The 16,622-nt window shown below is 41.0% G+C and overlaps 1 protein-coding gene and 1 long non-coding RNA gene across 4 annotated transcripts in view; one reads left to right on the top strand and one right to left on the bottom strand.

Annotated features, from left to right (window-relative positions):
- The window catches only part of cpne5b (copine Vb), a 95,328-nt gene that overhangs the window by 49,344 nt on the left and 29,362 nt on the right, over positions 1 to 16,622 (bottom strand). The window contains exons 4-7 of one of the 2 annotated variants that reach the window (XM_053867946.1): positions 14,891 to 14,994; positions 13,969 to 14,008; positions 13,214 to 13,228; positions 11,794 to 11,870 (exon numbers count right to left, since the gene is read on the bottom strand). In XM_053867946.1, coding sequence (XP_053723921.1) covers positions 11,794 to 11,870; positions 13,214 to 13,228; positions 13,969 to 14,008; positions 14,891 to 14,994 — 236 coding nt within the window. The remainder of the gene's footprint in view (positions 1 to 11,793; positions 11,871 to 13,213; positions 13,229 to 13,968; positions 14,009 to 14,890; positions 14,995 to 16,622) is intronic. The other variant, XM_053867948.1, reaches the window with a different exon arrangement.
- Positions 5,514 to 15,478, top strand: LOC128760502 (uncharacterized). Of its 2 annotated transcripts, XR_008414837.1 has the most exons (4): positions 5,538 to 5,607; positions 7,289 to 7,340; positions 8,192 to 8,322; positions 15,170 to 15,478. It is a non-coding gene; the product is annotated as an uncharacterized LOC128760502 (long non-coding RNA). The 2 variants fall into 2 exon arrangements; XR_008414838.1 differs by lacking the exon at positions 7,289 to 7,340 and having other exon boundaries at positions 5,514 to 5,607.

Below are 16,622 nucleotides of genomic sequence, written 5' to 3'. Positions count from 1 at the left end.
AGTAATCCTTTTTGGTGGCGGTGGGACTGAGGCAATCTAGGGATCAGACAGATGCGAGGAGGCGTTGTCTTTCATCACAACAACCACTACGTGTCAAGGGGCCCTATTCTGGTCTTCCGTGTTTTAGAAGTGATCTACAGTGTGAGCAAGATGAAACATCACCGGCAACAAGCATGCTTTTGCCACATATGGCCCCTTTAATGGGAAGAAGAATAATAGTTGAATCATAAAAATGCTCCCCCTACGTCCTTAGAAAACACTAGTATAGATAGACGCATGACTTTATTGTCTGTTCCAAAGCAAAAAAGAGATATTCCTTTTTTGTCACCGCTCTTGATAAAGTTTAAAACCACACACGTGTGTTAATGTCAGCCAAGACATGTTGAGAAAACTATGATGCATAAAAAAAAGTAATAATCGATGTCTGAGGGAGACAAAACCATTGCACAAATATGGTGCCTTTGCCAAGTAAATACTTTTGATCATGTTCCAACGATTAGACACAGGATGCTGAAGCAGAACCTGTTGCGTGGTGCCTCACTGAGCCACTTGTTTTTCTTCTGAATCGCCTTGGCGATTGATTGGTTGACTGGGTCTGTGAGCGATGAGCACTCCATGTCTGGTATTTCATGTTTCCAGGACACACAGCGAGTCACATTCATGCCCCTAAAGACAACATGCGGCACTTCAGAATTAGTATTTCATGGCATTTTGGAGCCATCCAGAAGAATATCCCTGATGACATTACCTTCCTACAGCTGTGCCTCAACTGCTCCATCCATCACACGCTGGCACGATTGCAATCCACAGCTGAGCGTTCCCCCCAAAAAATGTGTTTCATGAGCGAGCGTTCAACATTCCTCCCTTGAATTTCACAAGTGCTTTTGTTTGTTGGAGCAAGATGACTGGAAGGCCAAGCGCTGGCTTGGTTTTTAATTAAAGTTGACTGTGCAGCAAGCGGGCGAGTAAATCCATGGGACCAATTGAATATTTGTTCCTGGGCCATGTTTACTGATAAACAGGGGTCAGCAAAGCCGTGTAGCCATCATCAACACCCCACAGTGATCCATAGTGTGAGGACCTAAGAGCAAAGTGACTAATGGTGGGTGACTCACCTCAGTTCCGTTGGACTCATTTCAACTCAACATTTCAACTTGTTTGATTTTGTCTGACTCAGTTTGGGTCAGCACATTTTGACTCAGCCATACAGCTTCAATTTGGCCAAGTCTGCTGTGGTTTTATTGACCCGTTTTTACAGACTTAAGGGGAATCGCTGTGAGATAAATGATGGAGAAGAAGTTGTGATGCTTAGCTTATCCAAAGAGAACAATAAGAAAAAAAAACAAAAGTGACTAAATGTCCCAAACTCAGTCAACAGTAAGTAGTGTGTGTAGTTTAGTTTTACTTTGATGTTATTAGTGACTCATTTCAGTCATGTTTACACATTTCTACAGTCTAGTACATCCTGACTTCTTCACTCCAAATGTGCCGTGGTATTTCTGCCTCTCTTCCCATCTCCTTCCACCAAATACAATTGTGACGACAAATCACCCACAATCTTGTTAATTTTGAGAGTCTTGTGCCTGTAGGCTCTGACTGTCCTCGGCGGGCAGGTTTTTGTGCAGCTCAGCACCCTGGACACATCGGACTGAGTCGTCTTGGGCATTACTGCCATCACTTTTCATTACAACATCAAAGACTTCATGTCAGTTTTGCAACATGGGCTGGAGGGTTGTCACAATTTCTTCCTCGCGCCTTCCTTCCGTTCTCTGTACTGGAGTCAGCCACTCTTCCCAAGCGTGTCACAATATTACACAGGTTAATTATAGAGACGTTTCTAAAAAAAAAGAATGTCTCCGGTTACTCACTTTTTTAAAAAGTGAAATCATGGAAAAATTGCAATGAACTTGGCAAAAAGAAGTGACAAACAAGAGGTATACTTCTGTGTAATCCCTGTCTTTGCTTCAAGAACAGATATAAAATACTTCTTAATTAGTCTACTAGGATCCAAGGAAGGAACATGGAGTGGAGGACCTGCACTGAACCCTTTTTTTGCCTGACCTTCAGCACAAGCCCAGAGATACCAAGTCCCGTCTAGCTCTTTCAAAAAATGCCTCAGTTTCTGGGGTCGTATTCCCAGAACACACATTATCATTGTGTCAGGAACACAGGAAAATAAAGAGGACGTCTCCTGGGAGACGAGCAAGAAGCAGAACTGTGTCTACAGGTGGACAGGGAGAGGAGACAAAGCAAGATGGACACTCAGAAAAGATTTTTTAGAAGGTATGAATAGCAGCCACCAAAGCCAGAGCAGAGAGATCTTATGGATTTATCTGTAAGTCTGCCCATGTGGGTGCATGAGACGCTATAGGGAAGTCTTCCAGACCTCCATCAGAGACGGGTGAATGAGCGCCACTTCTGTGCATTCTCGCTGCACTTGGTCTCTCTTCACCCCACATTCAAGTATCAGCACTCACTCGACAGCAGCTGAGTAAAAGCCCCAACTATTCTATACAGTCTTGTGAAAGTGCATTGATGGCCCCGGCCTAGTATCTCCCCCAACCCTAGACTGTTGCATAGAGATCGGCCACACCCTCAGAAAACCTGTCAAACCCTGAAATGGAACAAAGGGCATTAGATTGTTTGGCGTCAGTGGACGGGGTCTAATAGTTTTTGCCCCGTCCACGGAGATTAATAAGCTCGTATCTGCACAAGTTCTCAAGTTCTGCGTTGGATAGGGCGTCCGTCCACATGGACCCGTTGTTTTTACTTCCTGTATCTGATATTTTTTGAAACCAGGTCCCAAAGTGGATGAATTTGAAAACACCGGCGACATGTCTCTGTGTGCACAGCGCATCCATTACTTTCTGAAAACTGTTCTGTCACCGCCTCGCCTCTCTCACTACTCAGAAGGCTTCAACAGTCACTTCACAACAAGGACATACTACGCCATTGCGCTCGTTCTGCAGCATCCATTGAACTTACTGGAACTTTCAGCTGACCAACTGATCAACTGTAATAACCAGCTGCAGGAAATAACCGCCACAAACTCTTTAAACTGAGTGAACCTCTGTGAGGAGTGAATAGACGGGAAAGACGGAGACAGTCCTGGATCAGGCCTGGTAGAACCAGCTGCTGGTGGGACAACGTGGCATTGTCGTGTACCACGAGTGGGCGGGAATTTTCACACGACCAGGACATCGCTTGCTGCTCCGAGCGAAGAACTTTGACCGCACATTGAAGGACATATGACATATGTGAGCGTACTGATCAACATAATGAAAAAGGAAGCAGTGACGTATTACTTGAGCAATGAGGGACAGTAGAGAACGTATCAGTGTATCCATGTGGACTGCAGAAAGGCACTGTCTTTAGGGAAACGACACAGAAAATGATCGGATAAGAAAATGTACGGCTCCGTGTAGACAGGGCCTTAGTGCCGGAGGCGATAATTATAATGGGCCAGGCTACTAGCGAACTACAACTTTTTTTACTTATCGTACTGAAAAGTACAACAAATACTAAAATCAAATCAAATCACATATTTTAAGGCGCTAGATATCAAAGAACCTGAAACACCTTCTATCAATATGCTTTCTCAAACTGATAAGATACAGGATAAAGCTCTTTAGTGAGATTTGCTTTTTGTCCACTTCAGGCCTCTGTAGACTGAGCTACATGCGCTACCTGCTTGTGCTGAGTAGGGTAGAAGGGTAGGTAGCATATGAGCATTACATTTTATCGCATATTTTTGTACACACAGAATGAAAACAGTATTTGTTCGTTCTCATGATATCTTGGTTGATTTGATGTTGGCGACCCTTTAAGAACCCGACAGTTACTACAACTTTGATGCAGCGTGAAACACACGCCTTCTCAGTTAAGCTGTCTGGTGGCTCTTACCGTACTAGGCAAATTCACAGGAGTGTTGAAAGGCCGAAGACAGGAGGTCTCTTCCAGCTACTCAGGCTTCAAAGCCAGCAGATGTCACTGCTTGATGAGCAGAGTAGTTGGTAATGGTCGTACAATGGCGTCTCAAGGGGAACTGGGGTGGCAAGATGAAGGTTGTGGCATCTATGGGGATTTAATATTCACTTTCAGCTTCATTTAGTGGACGATTACACCAGCTGTTGGAGACCTCCATGACACTGACACTGTGCCCTGACCATTTAAAGGCTTGCTGAGAACCTTCAAGTCATTTAATGCTGATTTGCAAGCTGCAAGGGTTTAGAAGGCAAGAGGGAGACAGATTTGTGTGAATTTTACCAACATTTAATGCTGCTTTGACATTGTAAGAACCAAACAATCCAGCTGATTCTAATATTTTCAATGCTTTCCACAGATAATATGATGAGCGGCTGTCGATTTGACAGGCCTTTTATCAATGTTGCCAGTGTTTTCAGAGACAATTATTTGATGGTGGTGAATAAAGTGAAACTTTTGCAGATGATGTTGCATTGTTGGTGTCGCCGGGCCAAGAGCATGAATTCTCACTGGGATGACTGCCAGTGGAATGTGACGTTAATGATCGGATAATGCATCCGTCGGATAATAATAAGCAATTGTGAATGGATGGAATGCCGTGTCAAGGATGGAGATGAAATTCTTCCGCAGGTAGAAGAGATTTCTTGAGGACATGATTTGAGATTCTCAGTAGTACTAGTACACAGGTGGCGACAAACTGTGTGTAGTGACCAAAAGATTGCAGATACGAAATATCAAATATAAAACATATAAAATGCGTTTCCTCCACAAGAAGTCTGGACTCTTTTTGAGAACGGGTGGGAAGATTGGCCATTCCAGATCGAGTCAATGGTAACGGTTGTGTGTGGAGAGTAGCCCCACTAAGCCACCAAGTCCGATCGCACCTGGTTGTCTCGGCTTACATGCAGCGATGAGATAACCAAATTGAGTAATGTCACCTTCGTGGCAAGGTGTGAGCTCTTCTCTGGTTCTAAGGTCAGCAGAGTAAGAACACGGAACCGACAGCAAGGAGACGTTTCTAGACCACTATTATTACTTTGGGAAAAAAAGGTCCAGAATCCTGGAGCAGTGAACACAGTGCAGGAGCACTTCCTTCAACAGGCTTCTGCATCAAAGTAAACTTGCGAGTTTCTGAATGAAATTAAATTTTCTCAGCACATTTTGCCTCTTTTATGCATATTGCGAGAATGACTGAATGTATGTAAATATTACCTCACCACAGAGCCAATGAGCTACCATTGTCAGCTTGAGGTTGAACAACACACTCAAGCATAGGCACAGAGACACGTAAGCACTGTTCAGGAAAATAGGAAAAGGGGGAATAAAGTGCAGAAAATAAAAGAAGTTTAAATATTACTGTCAAATCAATTGAATGCGCTGCAACATGTGGTAGCTTGTTCCAGCAGCTGCCTTTACTGTGTACATCTTTGTTGTTCTGCGTTTGTCTTTGATGTTTTTTGTTGTCTTTGAAGTCTTTCGTGTCTTTGCTGTTGCAGCTGTTTCCACACTGTCGGACACGTAAAGGACGTCGTCCAGTCAAATCTAATGTAAACATTCACACAACAGTCATGTTTAGATTTAGATGTCTCTCCCATATACCGACTAAGCCTCAGTCGGAGTCAGGTAAGAATTCATTTTTATGGGCCGTAATGGTCATGATTGACCAAGGTTTCCGCTACCTGTAAACCATCGTGGCACAAAGCCACGCCTTCAGAATAACTCTCTTTTTTAAAGACAAAATCTCACGTGATCAATTGGGTTAAATCTCGCCACAGTTTCAAAACATCCTGCCAGCTTCTCAACACAGAATGAAGCCAGGCACCTGACACGCCCAGATCATGGTGAAGAAACTAGGTCTCTTGTCTGTATTACCAAGACGAGAAGACATTAAGATAGGCACGTCAGGACGGACCATGTAATGACAAATGACAAAATGGGTCTAATTTCTATGCCATTAAAAGTCCGTTTTTTTCTTGTTGTTTAGAAGGACAACCACAGATATAGGAGAAAGACACAAAAGTGAATAACCAAAAAAGGATAAACTTCATATGAGCCAACTTTCGTGTTTAAAAACAAAACCCATTCAAAACCGGAACCAAAAAAAAACATTGCAGGCAGCCATTTGTGGCACCACTTTGGCAGCGCATATGAAGCTCTGTAATCTAACAATAAAGTTGCTGCTGTTTTAATCAATGGGGGAAAAACATGGGCAAAAACAGGCGCATAAAAACAAGCATGCCGATTAAATAAACTGCTTTTGCAGCGGTGAGAATCTGTGAACATATGAGCGGCATATATTCACACCGTCCACCGCACAGTCAGTGTGCAGCTGCTACACGAGGCAGCCAACAAAATTAAATCCGACCCTGACAATGCTGAAAATGGAACTCTCATAACTAGAACAAAATGTCACTTTTGTCACTGTCAGAGAAGCTCCAAAAAAAAACGGCAGCTTTATCATCTAAAAAAACATTAGCAGCCAGCTGGAGTTGGTTCAGCAGGCGTTTTTCCCACAGTGAGCATCTGCACTTCCAAGATAGGTGACGATGAGAAGCAGCACTCGCTCATGTTAGAAATTGCTGGTTGCCATATTAAGAGGAGAGGAGACGGGTTTATTATAAGTTCAAAAGATTCAGTAAGGTTTAGGAATGAAACACCAGAACAGATATAAGCCGACTCGGTGTATTGAAAATAAAGACACCTGACCAGTAGAAAGACAGAGTGAAGAGTGTGAGACGGACAGCTCACATGGAGAAGTTTCAAGACAGAGTTAGGGAGGCCAGATGGTGTGGACACGTTGGGAGAAGATTGACGGGACTGGAGACTGAGTGAATGTTAGGAAAATAAATGAGGATAACCGGTCAAAAGTAACACTCCTTCAAATTCACATCCAGTAGCTTTTACAGCAACAGCTAGTTTAACAAAATAATTTCAATTTTTATGGAGTTATAGAGCAAACCTGTGTCATGTAACTTATACTAGACACAGTTTAGTTAGCTCAGACTTTTTTTTCCAACTTTCTTTATTTTTCATCAGCAATTCACAATATACAATTTTACAATTATGACCATTTTCCGCTGCCCACAGGTGAGGAATGTTGACATATACGTTAATTCAGTAGTCATATAATGGTGCAGTGTCCAGTAAAAGAAATAGCAAACATAACAAAAGAAAAGGGGTGAGAAACCCAACAATATGCTGCATTGCATTCTTTGTTAGATGTGTGTCACATGTAATGTGTTGTTAGGGAATGAAAGTGGTCTGTGTCTCAACAAAACGCCTCCATTTCTGCCTCTCTAAATAGATGTTTCCTCTTCCCTCCACTCCCTCTGGACTGACACCCAATCAAATCTTAGGTAAAGACACGCACGAATACTTTGTTAAGAGACATGGTTCAAATTGAAATTTGACAGATATGTTTGATAGACAAATCAATTTCAAGCTGTGATGAAATAATTTCATTTTTTAATTGTATTGTTTTGCCCTTCCTATTCAGAACTGACATTCTAGTTCGATGTTTCCAAGCTGTGTGAGGATCAGTTGAGATCAGATCAGATCAGAAAAAGTCCCCCCCTGTGCTCTATAGAAAGGTTACTTTAATGTCAGTGCTGGTGTAGAGGAGCCCAATTTGGTCTGCTAATGAGAGGCCTCAAACGAACCCCGTCACCGCTGGTCACGTCTGAATGATCAATTCATTAAATCAATAGATGCCAAAGAATTTTTTGAGGGTTTTTTTCCCCTTAGTTTGTGTCAAATGCAGAGAAGAGGTTGAACTGAAGGCCACAGAGGACCAGTCACAAAGAAGCTTCTCTGTCCAGTGAAAGACCAACTTTCAGTTTCTGACACCTGTTAGAATATCAGTCAGGATGCTGAAGTTTTATACATGTATGTGGTATTAATGCGAAGTACCCAAATACCTGACTCCAACCAAAGTCCTCTTTCTTAATCGTGTCACCTTGGCTTTACTCAATGCTCGCTTTACTTTACTCGCTTCCTATTTTTAGCCTCATATTGACCTTTCACTTTCATTCCTGTTACATCTTTGCACAACTATTTGCTGGAAAAGACAGACAGTGATACTGACCCGATGTATTTTCAACAGGCTGCTAACCAAATATTTGCTCTTGTTTTTGAGCATCAATGATATTCTTCGTTGCACTGACAGTCAGTTGAATCAGCCTTTCTCTACATTTCTCATCCCACACAGAGACAGCAGTGTCAGGCGGAGTTGCCATCACACCCGGGCGGTTGTCCAGTCCTAAAACACATGCTTCACTTCTCCTTCACAAATGATCTCCCTCCATTATGCTCCTGCGCTCGGCTGATCCACTCTGACAGGTGAGCAACAGCGAAACAGTAAAAGGCCAAGTGCGCTCTCACACTTCATTCACGCTCTCAACGCTTCACGACGCCTCCGCTAACGTCTTCTTTGCTATCGTCTCACCCCACTCTCATCAAACCCACAAAACCAAGACCACCCGTCGTGGGGTGCAGATCAAAGTGGAGCTAATAAATGAAATTTGAATGATTTATTTTTGTTTACTATTTAATATAAGCGACTGTCAGGGCTCTAGTTCCTCTTTATTTACAAGGAGTCCAAGGTATCTTTCTGTTGAAACGCTCACACTTGTTCCAGGTGTCTGAGGTAATCTGCCATATTGAGATACAGCTCTTTAAATCAGTGTTTGTGTGTTTCATGACGCATTCAGACTGGCTTCATAAAACAGAAGTATAAGGTTTCCACACATCCACACAGCGTGAACGCCCACTCATGCCGCCTCATTCACATTGATCACACATAACATCCTTTTCTGTCTGCTATTCATGTCGACTTTCATCTCCTCCTCACGTCAATGCCAAGTGCGCAGAACTGCCCAAATAAAATGAATCAAACACAAATAAAAAGGACAGTATCGCTGCCAAGTTTGTGCAAAACATTTGGCAGCTATATTTGCACACGTACTTTAACCCCTTAGTGTGTTGACTCTTAAAGAAAAGAAACAACAGTTAAAGCAGTACACATAAAGTAAACTCTTAAAACTGAAGGTGGCATGCACGCAATTATTTTTAAACTTAAAAGCACTTGAGTTAATGACAAAGAGATGGGATTTGTTATATAGAGTTTTGATGTAGAGAATTGAGTAGATCTGAGTCATTGAATGTAAAACTAACCAATACATTTGAGTATTAGTAGATTTGTGAGTGTTCAGCTATCTGAACTTAAAAAAAACAGTTTCAGTGCTAACTTATTTACATTGACTTGAAATATGTATTTATATATCTACATGTAACGTTCCATTTCTTTTAAGCTCAAAAGTGTCAGAGAGTATCCAAAGTTCATGATTTATTATACCGATTTAGGATTTAGAATTTGAATCGCTGGAACACCGAATCAGTCAAAATGACTCAAATGTTTTGTCTCAATTCTAAATATTGACAATGTATTTTGCCTTTACTTTAATGCGACACGTTTAGCACGCACCTCTGTAATTACTCTGCCATTTTAAATGAATCGTGAAATGTGCTAGAAGTTTTTAATAGACTGAGTCAAGAGTGAATGTGGTGGAAACAGGTTGAGCATTGTTCTCCACTGTAGCGTACCAGTGCTAGCTGAACGAAATATATATTCAGTATTTATATATATGTATCCATTTTAAGCAGTAAATGTATGACTGTTATTGTACTCTGTTTTTCCCTAACTAAATGTTGGCTTGTGAACTTCATATCTTCTGACATTTTTATGAGGGATTTTGGCTCCAACAACAGATGATCTGGAAATAAGTAGAAATAGAAGAAGAGCCAGAAAAAAACAAGGTCATCCAGCTGTCTGACGTCCAAAAGTTCATCCAATTAACTGTTTCCATTTGTCAATATAACGAGGCATGAGAATTAGTAAGTTCATTAAAAATGCATTGGTGGCCTGTGGCGTGAACTCACTGTAAACTGTGAGGCAGCCTTAAAAGAGAAAGAACCTTTTCATGTTCGGATGAAACCAACGCCAGCAGAAGGGAAAGTTCCTGTGTTTGCAGAACCCTTTTCTGTAACAATTTGTTACTTTAATGGTCTTTAACTTGCCGTCAAGGACTGAGTTCAGTTAGCAGGCTGATGAAATGACTTTTGTCGACTGCGTCGTTTTGCTCCCAAATTCATTTAGAAAATGTAATTGATTTGCTTTTTGCGCTCAGTTTGTTCTTACAGATCTCAAAGGTTGCTGCTTAGTTAAACAGCAGTATGCAGCGATGGAGCTGCTCCCACAGAGTAAACAAGAGAAGGAGCCTGTGCTGAAACAGTGTCTCTTCATTCAGTACCTCCATCGATCCACCTACACCCTAAAATAAGTTCAGTTTCAACACCTCTGCTATGACTCAGAGCTTTCTTGTTTAAATATTACATGTATAGAATACTAGGATGCAAACCTTTAATCTCAGATTTTATTTTCATTTTGTAACATTGTGAACCATTGAGCTGCCATCATCCATGTGGGTGTCCAAAGTAAAGCAGGTGGTTAATGTTTTTGGATTTATTGAGGCACTATATTTTTGTTTTGTTAAAGGGTTGCTACAGTGCAATGTCTTCTCTTCAGTAACCATATGGTCTCCGTCAAAATAAGATATTAGATGAATAGAATTAGATCAAGTAAAAAAAATGAAATGGTGTATAAAAAAAGTGTCTGACAAGAATGGCAAAGCACTACAAAAATGGACGATGCGAAGTCTGTCAGTGGCAAAGTTATGTGCTGCGCGACATCAGCTCCATGATCCTTTGCAGATACATGAATGAGCTTCGGTGAGGCCAAGACCCCAGACGTCAGAAGGCTTACTTTTGGCACGTTGGATCTTATCATTACAATTACATTACAGCAGAAGGTATAAATCATTTTGTTGCAGCACTTATTTTGACAAGGTGTGACATTCGGGAGCAAGTCACCCTCCTCTACCTTAAGCTGACCACACTTATCGACTTCATATCCCTGGAATTGGTTGTCTTCCTCTTCTCCTCTCTGTACCTACATTCCCAAGATTCTTCTTCCAAACAGCCTCAGTCTGTGTCCTGTCCATCGACTGACCCTCGTCTCCAAATGTCACTACATGAGTTGTCCCTCTGACATGCTGATTCTAGTCTCTATAGGCCCAAATACCCTCAATTTCATGTCTCATGACATGTCGTAGTGTCAATGGCCGTGTTCCTCTTCTTCTTTTGGCCAGTATTTTCCTTTGCTAACGCTCTTTGACCATCCCTCTCCACGATTTTAAACCATCTGCCCATCCCTCCCGCCAAAATCTCCAACTCATCTTTACTCTCCCAACTGATCTCAATATGGTCAGCAAACATCATGGTCCCTCCTGCATGTCCCTCACAAACTTCTCTGATGTCTCTGACTTCCTTGTCCACAAAGTCACGCTGCAGCTCTATCAAACCACACTCCTGCCAAATTTACACAACGGCTAAAGCTAACAAAGGAACTTGATAACAAGAACATGTATCACAGTACCAATGATGTGTGTTTACTTGCAAGTTACTGACTCACTTCAGTCACCTGCGACTGTGCAGCGAGAGGCTCATCTTGAGCATAATGTGAAGTTACAGAAGTATTTGAATCATGGTGAGCTTCTCTTTGTTGAAGTATGTTTGTCCACGATGCTGACTGACAACGATAAACACATGGCAGAAATTGAATTCAGATCAAGAGTCTCAACAGTTTCATGCATCCTGACATGGGACTGTTATCTATTCCACTCGGTTTCCAATAGGAGTCCATCAAGTCAGTCACTGTCCTTGTCATGAGTTTCTTCGACTGTCTGTACTCACCCCAGAGGTTTCTCTAGTCTGCTGGCGGGTGACCCAACAATCTCCCCGAGAGTGCAGACCATCTGACCCAAGAAGTCCTGAGGGAAAGGGGCAGGAAGTAAATTGGGATTTTTGTGGCAGGACGAAGACAAATCAAATAACCAAGAGTTTTCATTCTCTTGATACTGGGAGGGTGCATGAGGCATGAGTGAATTCACAATGACGGTGCAGTTAGAAATGAAAATATAGAGTGCCTGAAGTTCTTCAAGTGACTACATGCTTGCAAAGCTCAGTGTTTGGCGTTCATCTCGTAGGGCTGGAACTATTTTTCGCTTTTTTCACAATTCTGTTTTTTTCCTGACGCCGATTGGATTTATATTGCGATTCTGGTTAATTGATAAAAAAATAATGCACATTATGATGGGTGAAATTTCCGTATTAATAAAGAGTATTATTCACTATCAAGCAGTTCAGATGCAATAATACTGACAGTAACGCTTTAGGATCAAAATTGTTTCAAACACAGACCTCTGCTCAGAGGCAGTAGGAGAGCGACGCAGTGGCAGCTGGATAGACTCATGGCCCGCAGGCCATTTGTGGCCCACAGGATGTCATTCCGTGGCCCGCCACTTGGTGTCCAACTATGACATTAAAATAAAAAAATTGTTCCTCAACATGAGACACGCTTGAGCTTGACTCACTGTCGGAGTCACTGTCACCGAGTCACCGGAAATGACAACCAAAATGTGTTGGAATAATCTACGACAGGGAGAAACAATGCTATTTAACATTTTCACAAAAACAAGACAAACAAAAAAAGCGATATATTTGAGATTCTTTTTTTTCCACCCATATTATCTAGCATGTTTAAACTGGACTTACTTCAAGTTCTAGTGCACATGTTGAGTTGTATATCCAAAGTCACACCAAAACTTGCTGACATTTACATCGGTTCGATCAAAAGACCTTCACTCACCAGTTCAGTGAGTAGAAATCCAGCCCCTGTTTTGGGCTGACCTTTCAACTTAAACCTTGCAAGCATGCATTCATCTGGATGGTTTCAATTTAACCGGTTCCTTTTGATATATGAAAAGAATAATGACAAATTTAGGTTCGCACCTTTCTCTCGCTTTGGAGGGAAGATAATGTGCAAAAACACAAGGAATGTATAAAATGAAACGTCTTGATTCCAACTCAGAGCAGCCTTTGTTTGTCTTAAAACAAATGCGCAATTCATTTCTTATATTTACAGTGATGTGGATGTTGGAATCCCGATTCAGTGATTTGTATAATATTACAGTACATCTTCATCTCTGTATGCAAGATTATTAAATCACTGCCAGACAATCAACTCTAAATAACTGGAGTGTATCTTGAGGTCAAGTGACAGAAGGATGTCAGAGAGCATTCATGCAGGTTTGTCAAAGAATCTGGGACCTACATGGAGTTCTGCAGGCTTCCAGAGAGGTTGGGCAGCAGCAGGAACAACGACAGTGACAACAATAACAATCCACGCGATAATACAGGACGAAACTTCAGACTTCTACACAAGAAGGGCATTAAAAAAATGTGCTGAGAGGAAAAGAAGAAGCCGATCATGCTGATGCTGCTGCAGAACAAAAGCAAACCCTTTTGATACAAATCCTGATTCTGAAAAGTTTGACACTTAATATTTGGATTCTTGAATGACAAACAGCAAATTGCCTTCAACCGGAAATATATATGTAATATTTTAATTCATTTAAACAAATTCAGAATCAGGAATTGTTTTTTTTTTTTTTTTTTTTTTTTTTTTTTACAATCAATGCTTTCAGTCCCATTAGCTTCGATCTTAAATTTTCCAACAGAATTAAAGTTGGGTTCATGAGAAACTAATGCATAAAAGCATTGGAACTGTGATCATTCACATCAGTGCAGAAAATAAAAATAACCACGACAATTCCTACTTCTACAGTTTAATATTGTTGAAAGAAAATCCAGGAAAAATCTGAGATGGATTTTCAAAGGCTGCGTAGGTTTGCTTTTTTCTGTCACATGACGACATGCAACTGATAGAAAACAACTACCAACCACAGATAAGGTTTCAGCATTCTTAAATATTTAAATAAAGTCAATCATTGCATTTTCACAAAGTTTATTTAAGAATGCTGCCAATTTATCTGTGGTTTAAAGCATGAGGTGATGCCATCTACTCACATGTTTGGAAAGATCTGGACTCTTGGAGTCAACATCATATCTAAAAGGAAAAGAAGAACAAGGAGGAAATACGCTTCATTAAAACACATGTCTCTCTGTTGGGATGAAAGCATTTAGTTTGACGTCAGATTAGACAGAAGTCGATATAGACAGTGCATGTCAACAATTTGAGAGCTTTCTTTTTCTGAATAATGTGGAGGAAAATCAACAAGATTTTTGTGTGTGAACGATTTTGTGTGTGAATCGATTTAACATCTGAATCAACAACTTAAAAGTGCAATTAAGCAGTGAAAGTGAGTGAGGTTATTAATAAGATGTCGCTGCCAAGAGGCTTTCAATTTGGTTCATTTATGTGCAAGTGTGTCTGCTAAATGTGAATTGTAGCACTTGTAAACTCACTGAGCAAAATCAAATCCTCTCTTTTGAGACCAAAAAGAAAACTAAGAAAAAGGGGCCCAGAAAAAAGATGCAATGGAAGCATGTGTGAAAGCCATTTCTTTATACACAGATATGAGGCATGGAAGTATCTGCACACTAGAAATTTAAATTTATGTGACATAAAATTTCCATTAGTTTACACTGCATTTATTTGCAACAGTTTCACAGTTTTTACATTTTAATTTTAAAAAATCACGTTTTTAAAGAACAGTATAAAAATAACTATGTAATAAAACTTGGATGTAAAAAAAATTGAAAATGTAAAAAAAAAAAAAATCTAAGCAGCTGGAACAGCCAGCACACTGGTAGGACAATTCAGCCAATGAGATTACAGCATGCTGGTCATGTGATGATGACACAGTTTGGGACATATATTTCAAATTATCCGGCAAAAGCTAAAAATAAATTGTATAAAACTTGTTTTCCCCAAATTGACCAGACTATACACGTATTCACTGTGCAGATGAATGTGTTTTCCACTCACAAGTCAAAGCGAAGGTTTTGCTTTTCTTCAAAAAAGTAGTCCAAGATGTACTTCCTGACAAAGTCTGGGTTCAGTGTGTTGTCAATGACCTCGGTTCTGCCAAACTGTGGAGGGACAAACGCAATTGGATTAAAGGAAGCAGGAGTCCACTTCAACAGAATATATTTTCCACTTCACCCGATCACACTCACACGCCGTTACAACAGCCAGACTTATGGAAGTGTTTTGTCAGCCTGCGTATAAACTGGAGAGGCTGAAGGTGTGTCTCTTGCTTTGTAGATCCTCGCTGCTCCACCACATTAATTGCCGCAGGAAAACCCACAGAGAGAACCAGATAAAAGGAAAGAGAAAGGTGGCAACAACTGGAGGAGAGCCAGAACCGCAGCGGGTATGTCAGCAAGGAAAAAAGAAGTTTATTAAAGCGGGGGAATGTGTGGGAAATTTTTGCTGAAACATCACAATTGTTCGCTTGATATTGTTTTGCTATTTGCAGTTGTTTATATGGATATTTAACACAAATATACTGCTGCAGCATTTGTCGTGTGTTTAATACTAATATTTTCTTTTTGCACACTGGACTTATTTTGTTGATAAAGGGAGCGATTCATTCCACTGTTGTGCACTGCGAAATTCAACTGAAAGAACTGGAGTCGAACATCATAAGAAGAAATTTGTTTCCATGCATATACTATTGTACTGATCTTCCCCATTAAATGATGGGTCTAATTATAATATATTGCTGTACTTAAAGTATTGCAATGTATTGTATCGCCACTCCTGTATTGGGATGCGTATCCTATCGCAAGATACCGGACAATACACAGCCCTGATCTAAATATGGGTCTATATGAATCAGAGACACTTGTCGACCTTGTCTACAGTAGTAGGGTCACAGTAGTTACCTCACTGGGATTCACACCACCAGAGGAGGTTAAGTCAACCACACAGTGAGTTTTTGAAGACAGTTCTGCGGGAGGGAAGAATTTGTATTTATAGAATGGTCAACAACAGCCACTCCTTTAACATGAAACAGAGTCTCTCAGGATCGTGATAATGACCTACACCCACACTACGTGCTCACAACACAAAAGACTCTTTTGAAGCCCCAATTTCCACTTTCCCACCCTCCACTGAATTCCCTTCGATCTGCAGTACGTCCCAGTTTCCAGACTAATTGTTGACATTTATAAGATCCACCTACCAGAAAACCAAGGGTTGAACAGCAAGACTTTCCACACAGTGAGCACCGTGCGCCACAGTGTTGCATCGGGTCTCGTGTAGTTTCTAGTGCACTTCATTTAAGTACTAAATTAATTTTCAGACTCGATGGCGGGACGCATAAAAACGACTCAGGGGACCATAATTGGCCCTCAGGCCTCCAGCTTGACACCTTGCGCTCCATAGTTGTTGGTGCCAGCCTGGAAATGAACAGGCTTTAATAGAAGACGCGTCACAAGGGGAAGATATTCCAGAACCATCGGCTCGTCCTGATTAAATCCTGCTGACAGATGCATTCCGCATGTTGATCTAAGAAGAAAAGTAGTGGAATTAGAGCAAACAACAGTTCCAAAGCTACCACTAATCTAACTACGTTCAAAGGCATCAATCCAAAATTGAAGCACATAAAAGAATGAAAAGTTCCCTTTAGAGGCAGAATAATAAAATGTTCGAATCTGGTGTCTATTTCACAGCCAAGTGTTGCTCTCTAATTGATGTTTAGAAAGTCATTACG

Source organism: Synchiropus splendidus, chromosome 6 (assembly GCF_027744825.2).
Source record: "Synchiropus splendidus isolate RoL2022-P1 chromosome 6, RoL_Sspl_1.0, whole genome shotgun sequence".
Classification (NCBI taxonomy): Eukaryota; Metazoa; Chordata; class Actinopteri; order Syngnathiformes; family Callionymidae; genus Synchiropus; species Synchiropus splendidus.
Note: the sequence above shows the minus strand (reverse complement) of the source record. Positions and strands in the feature narration are given on the sequence as shown.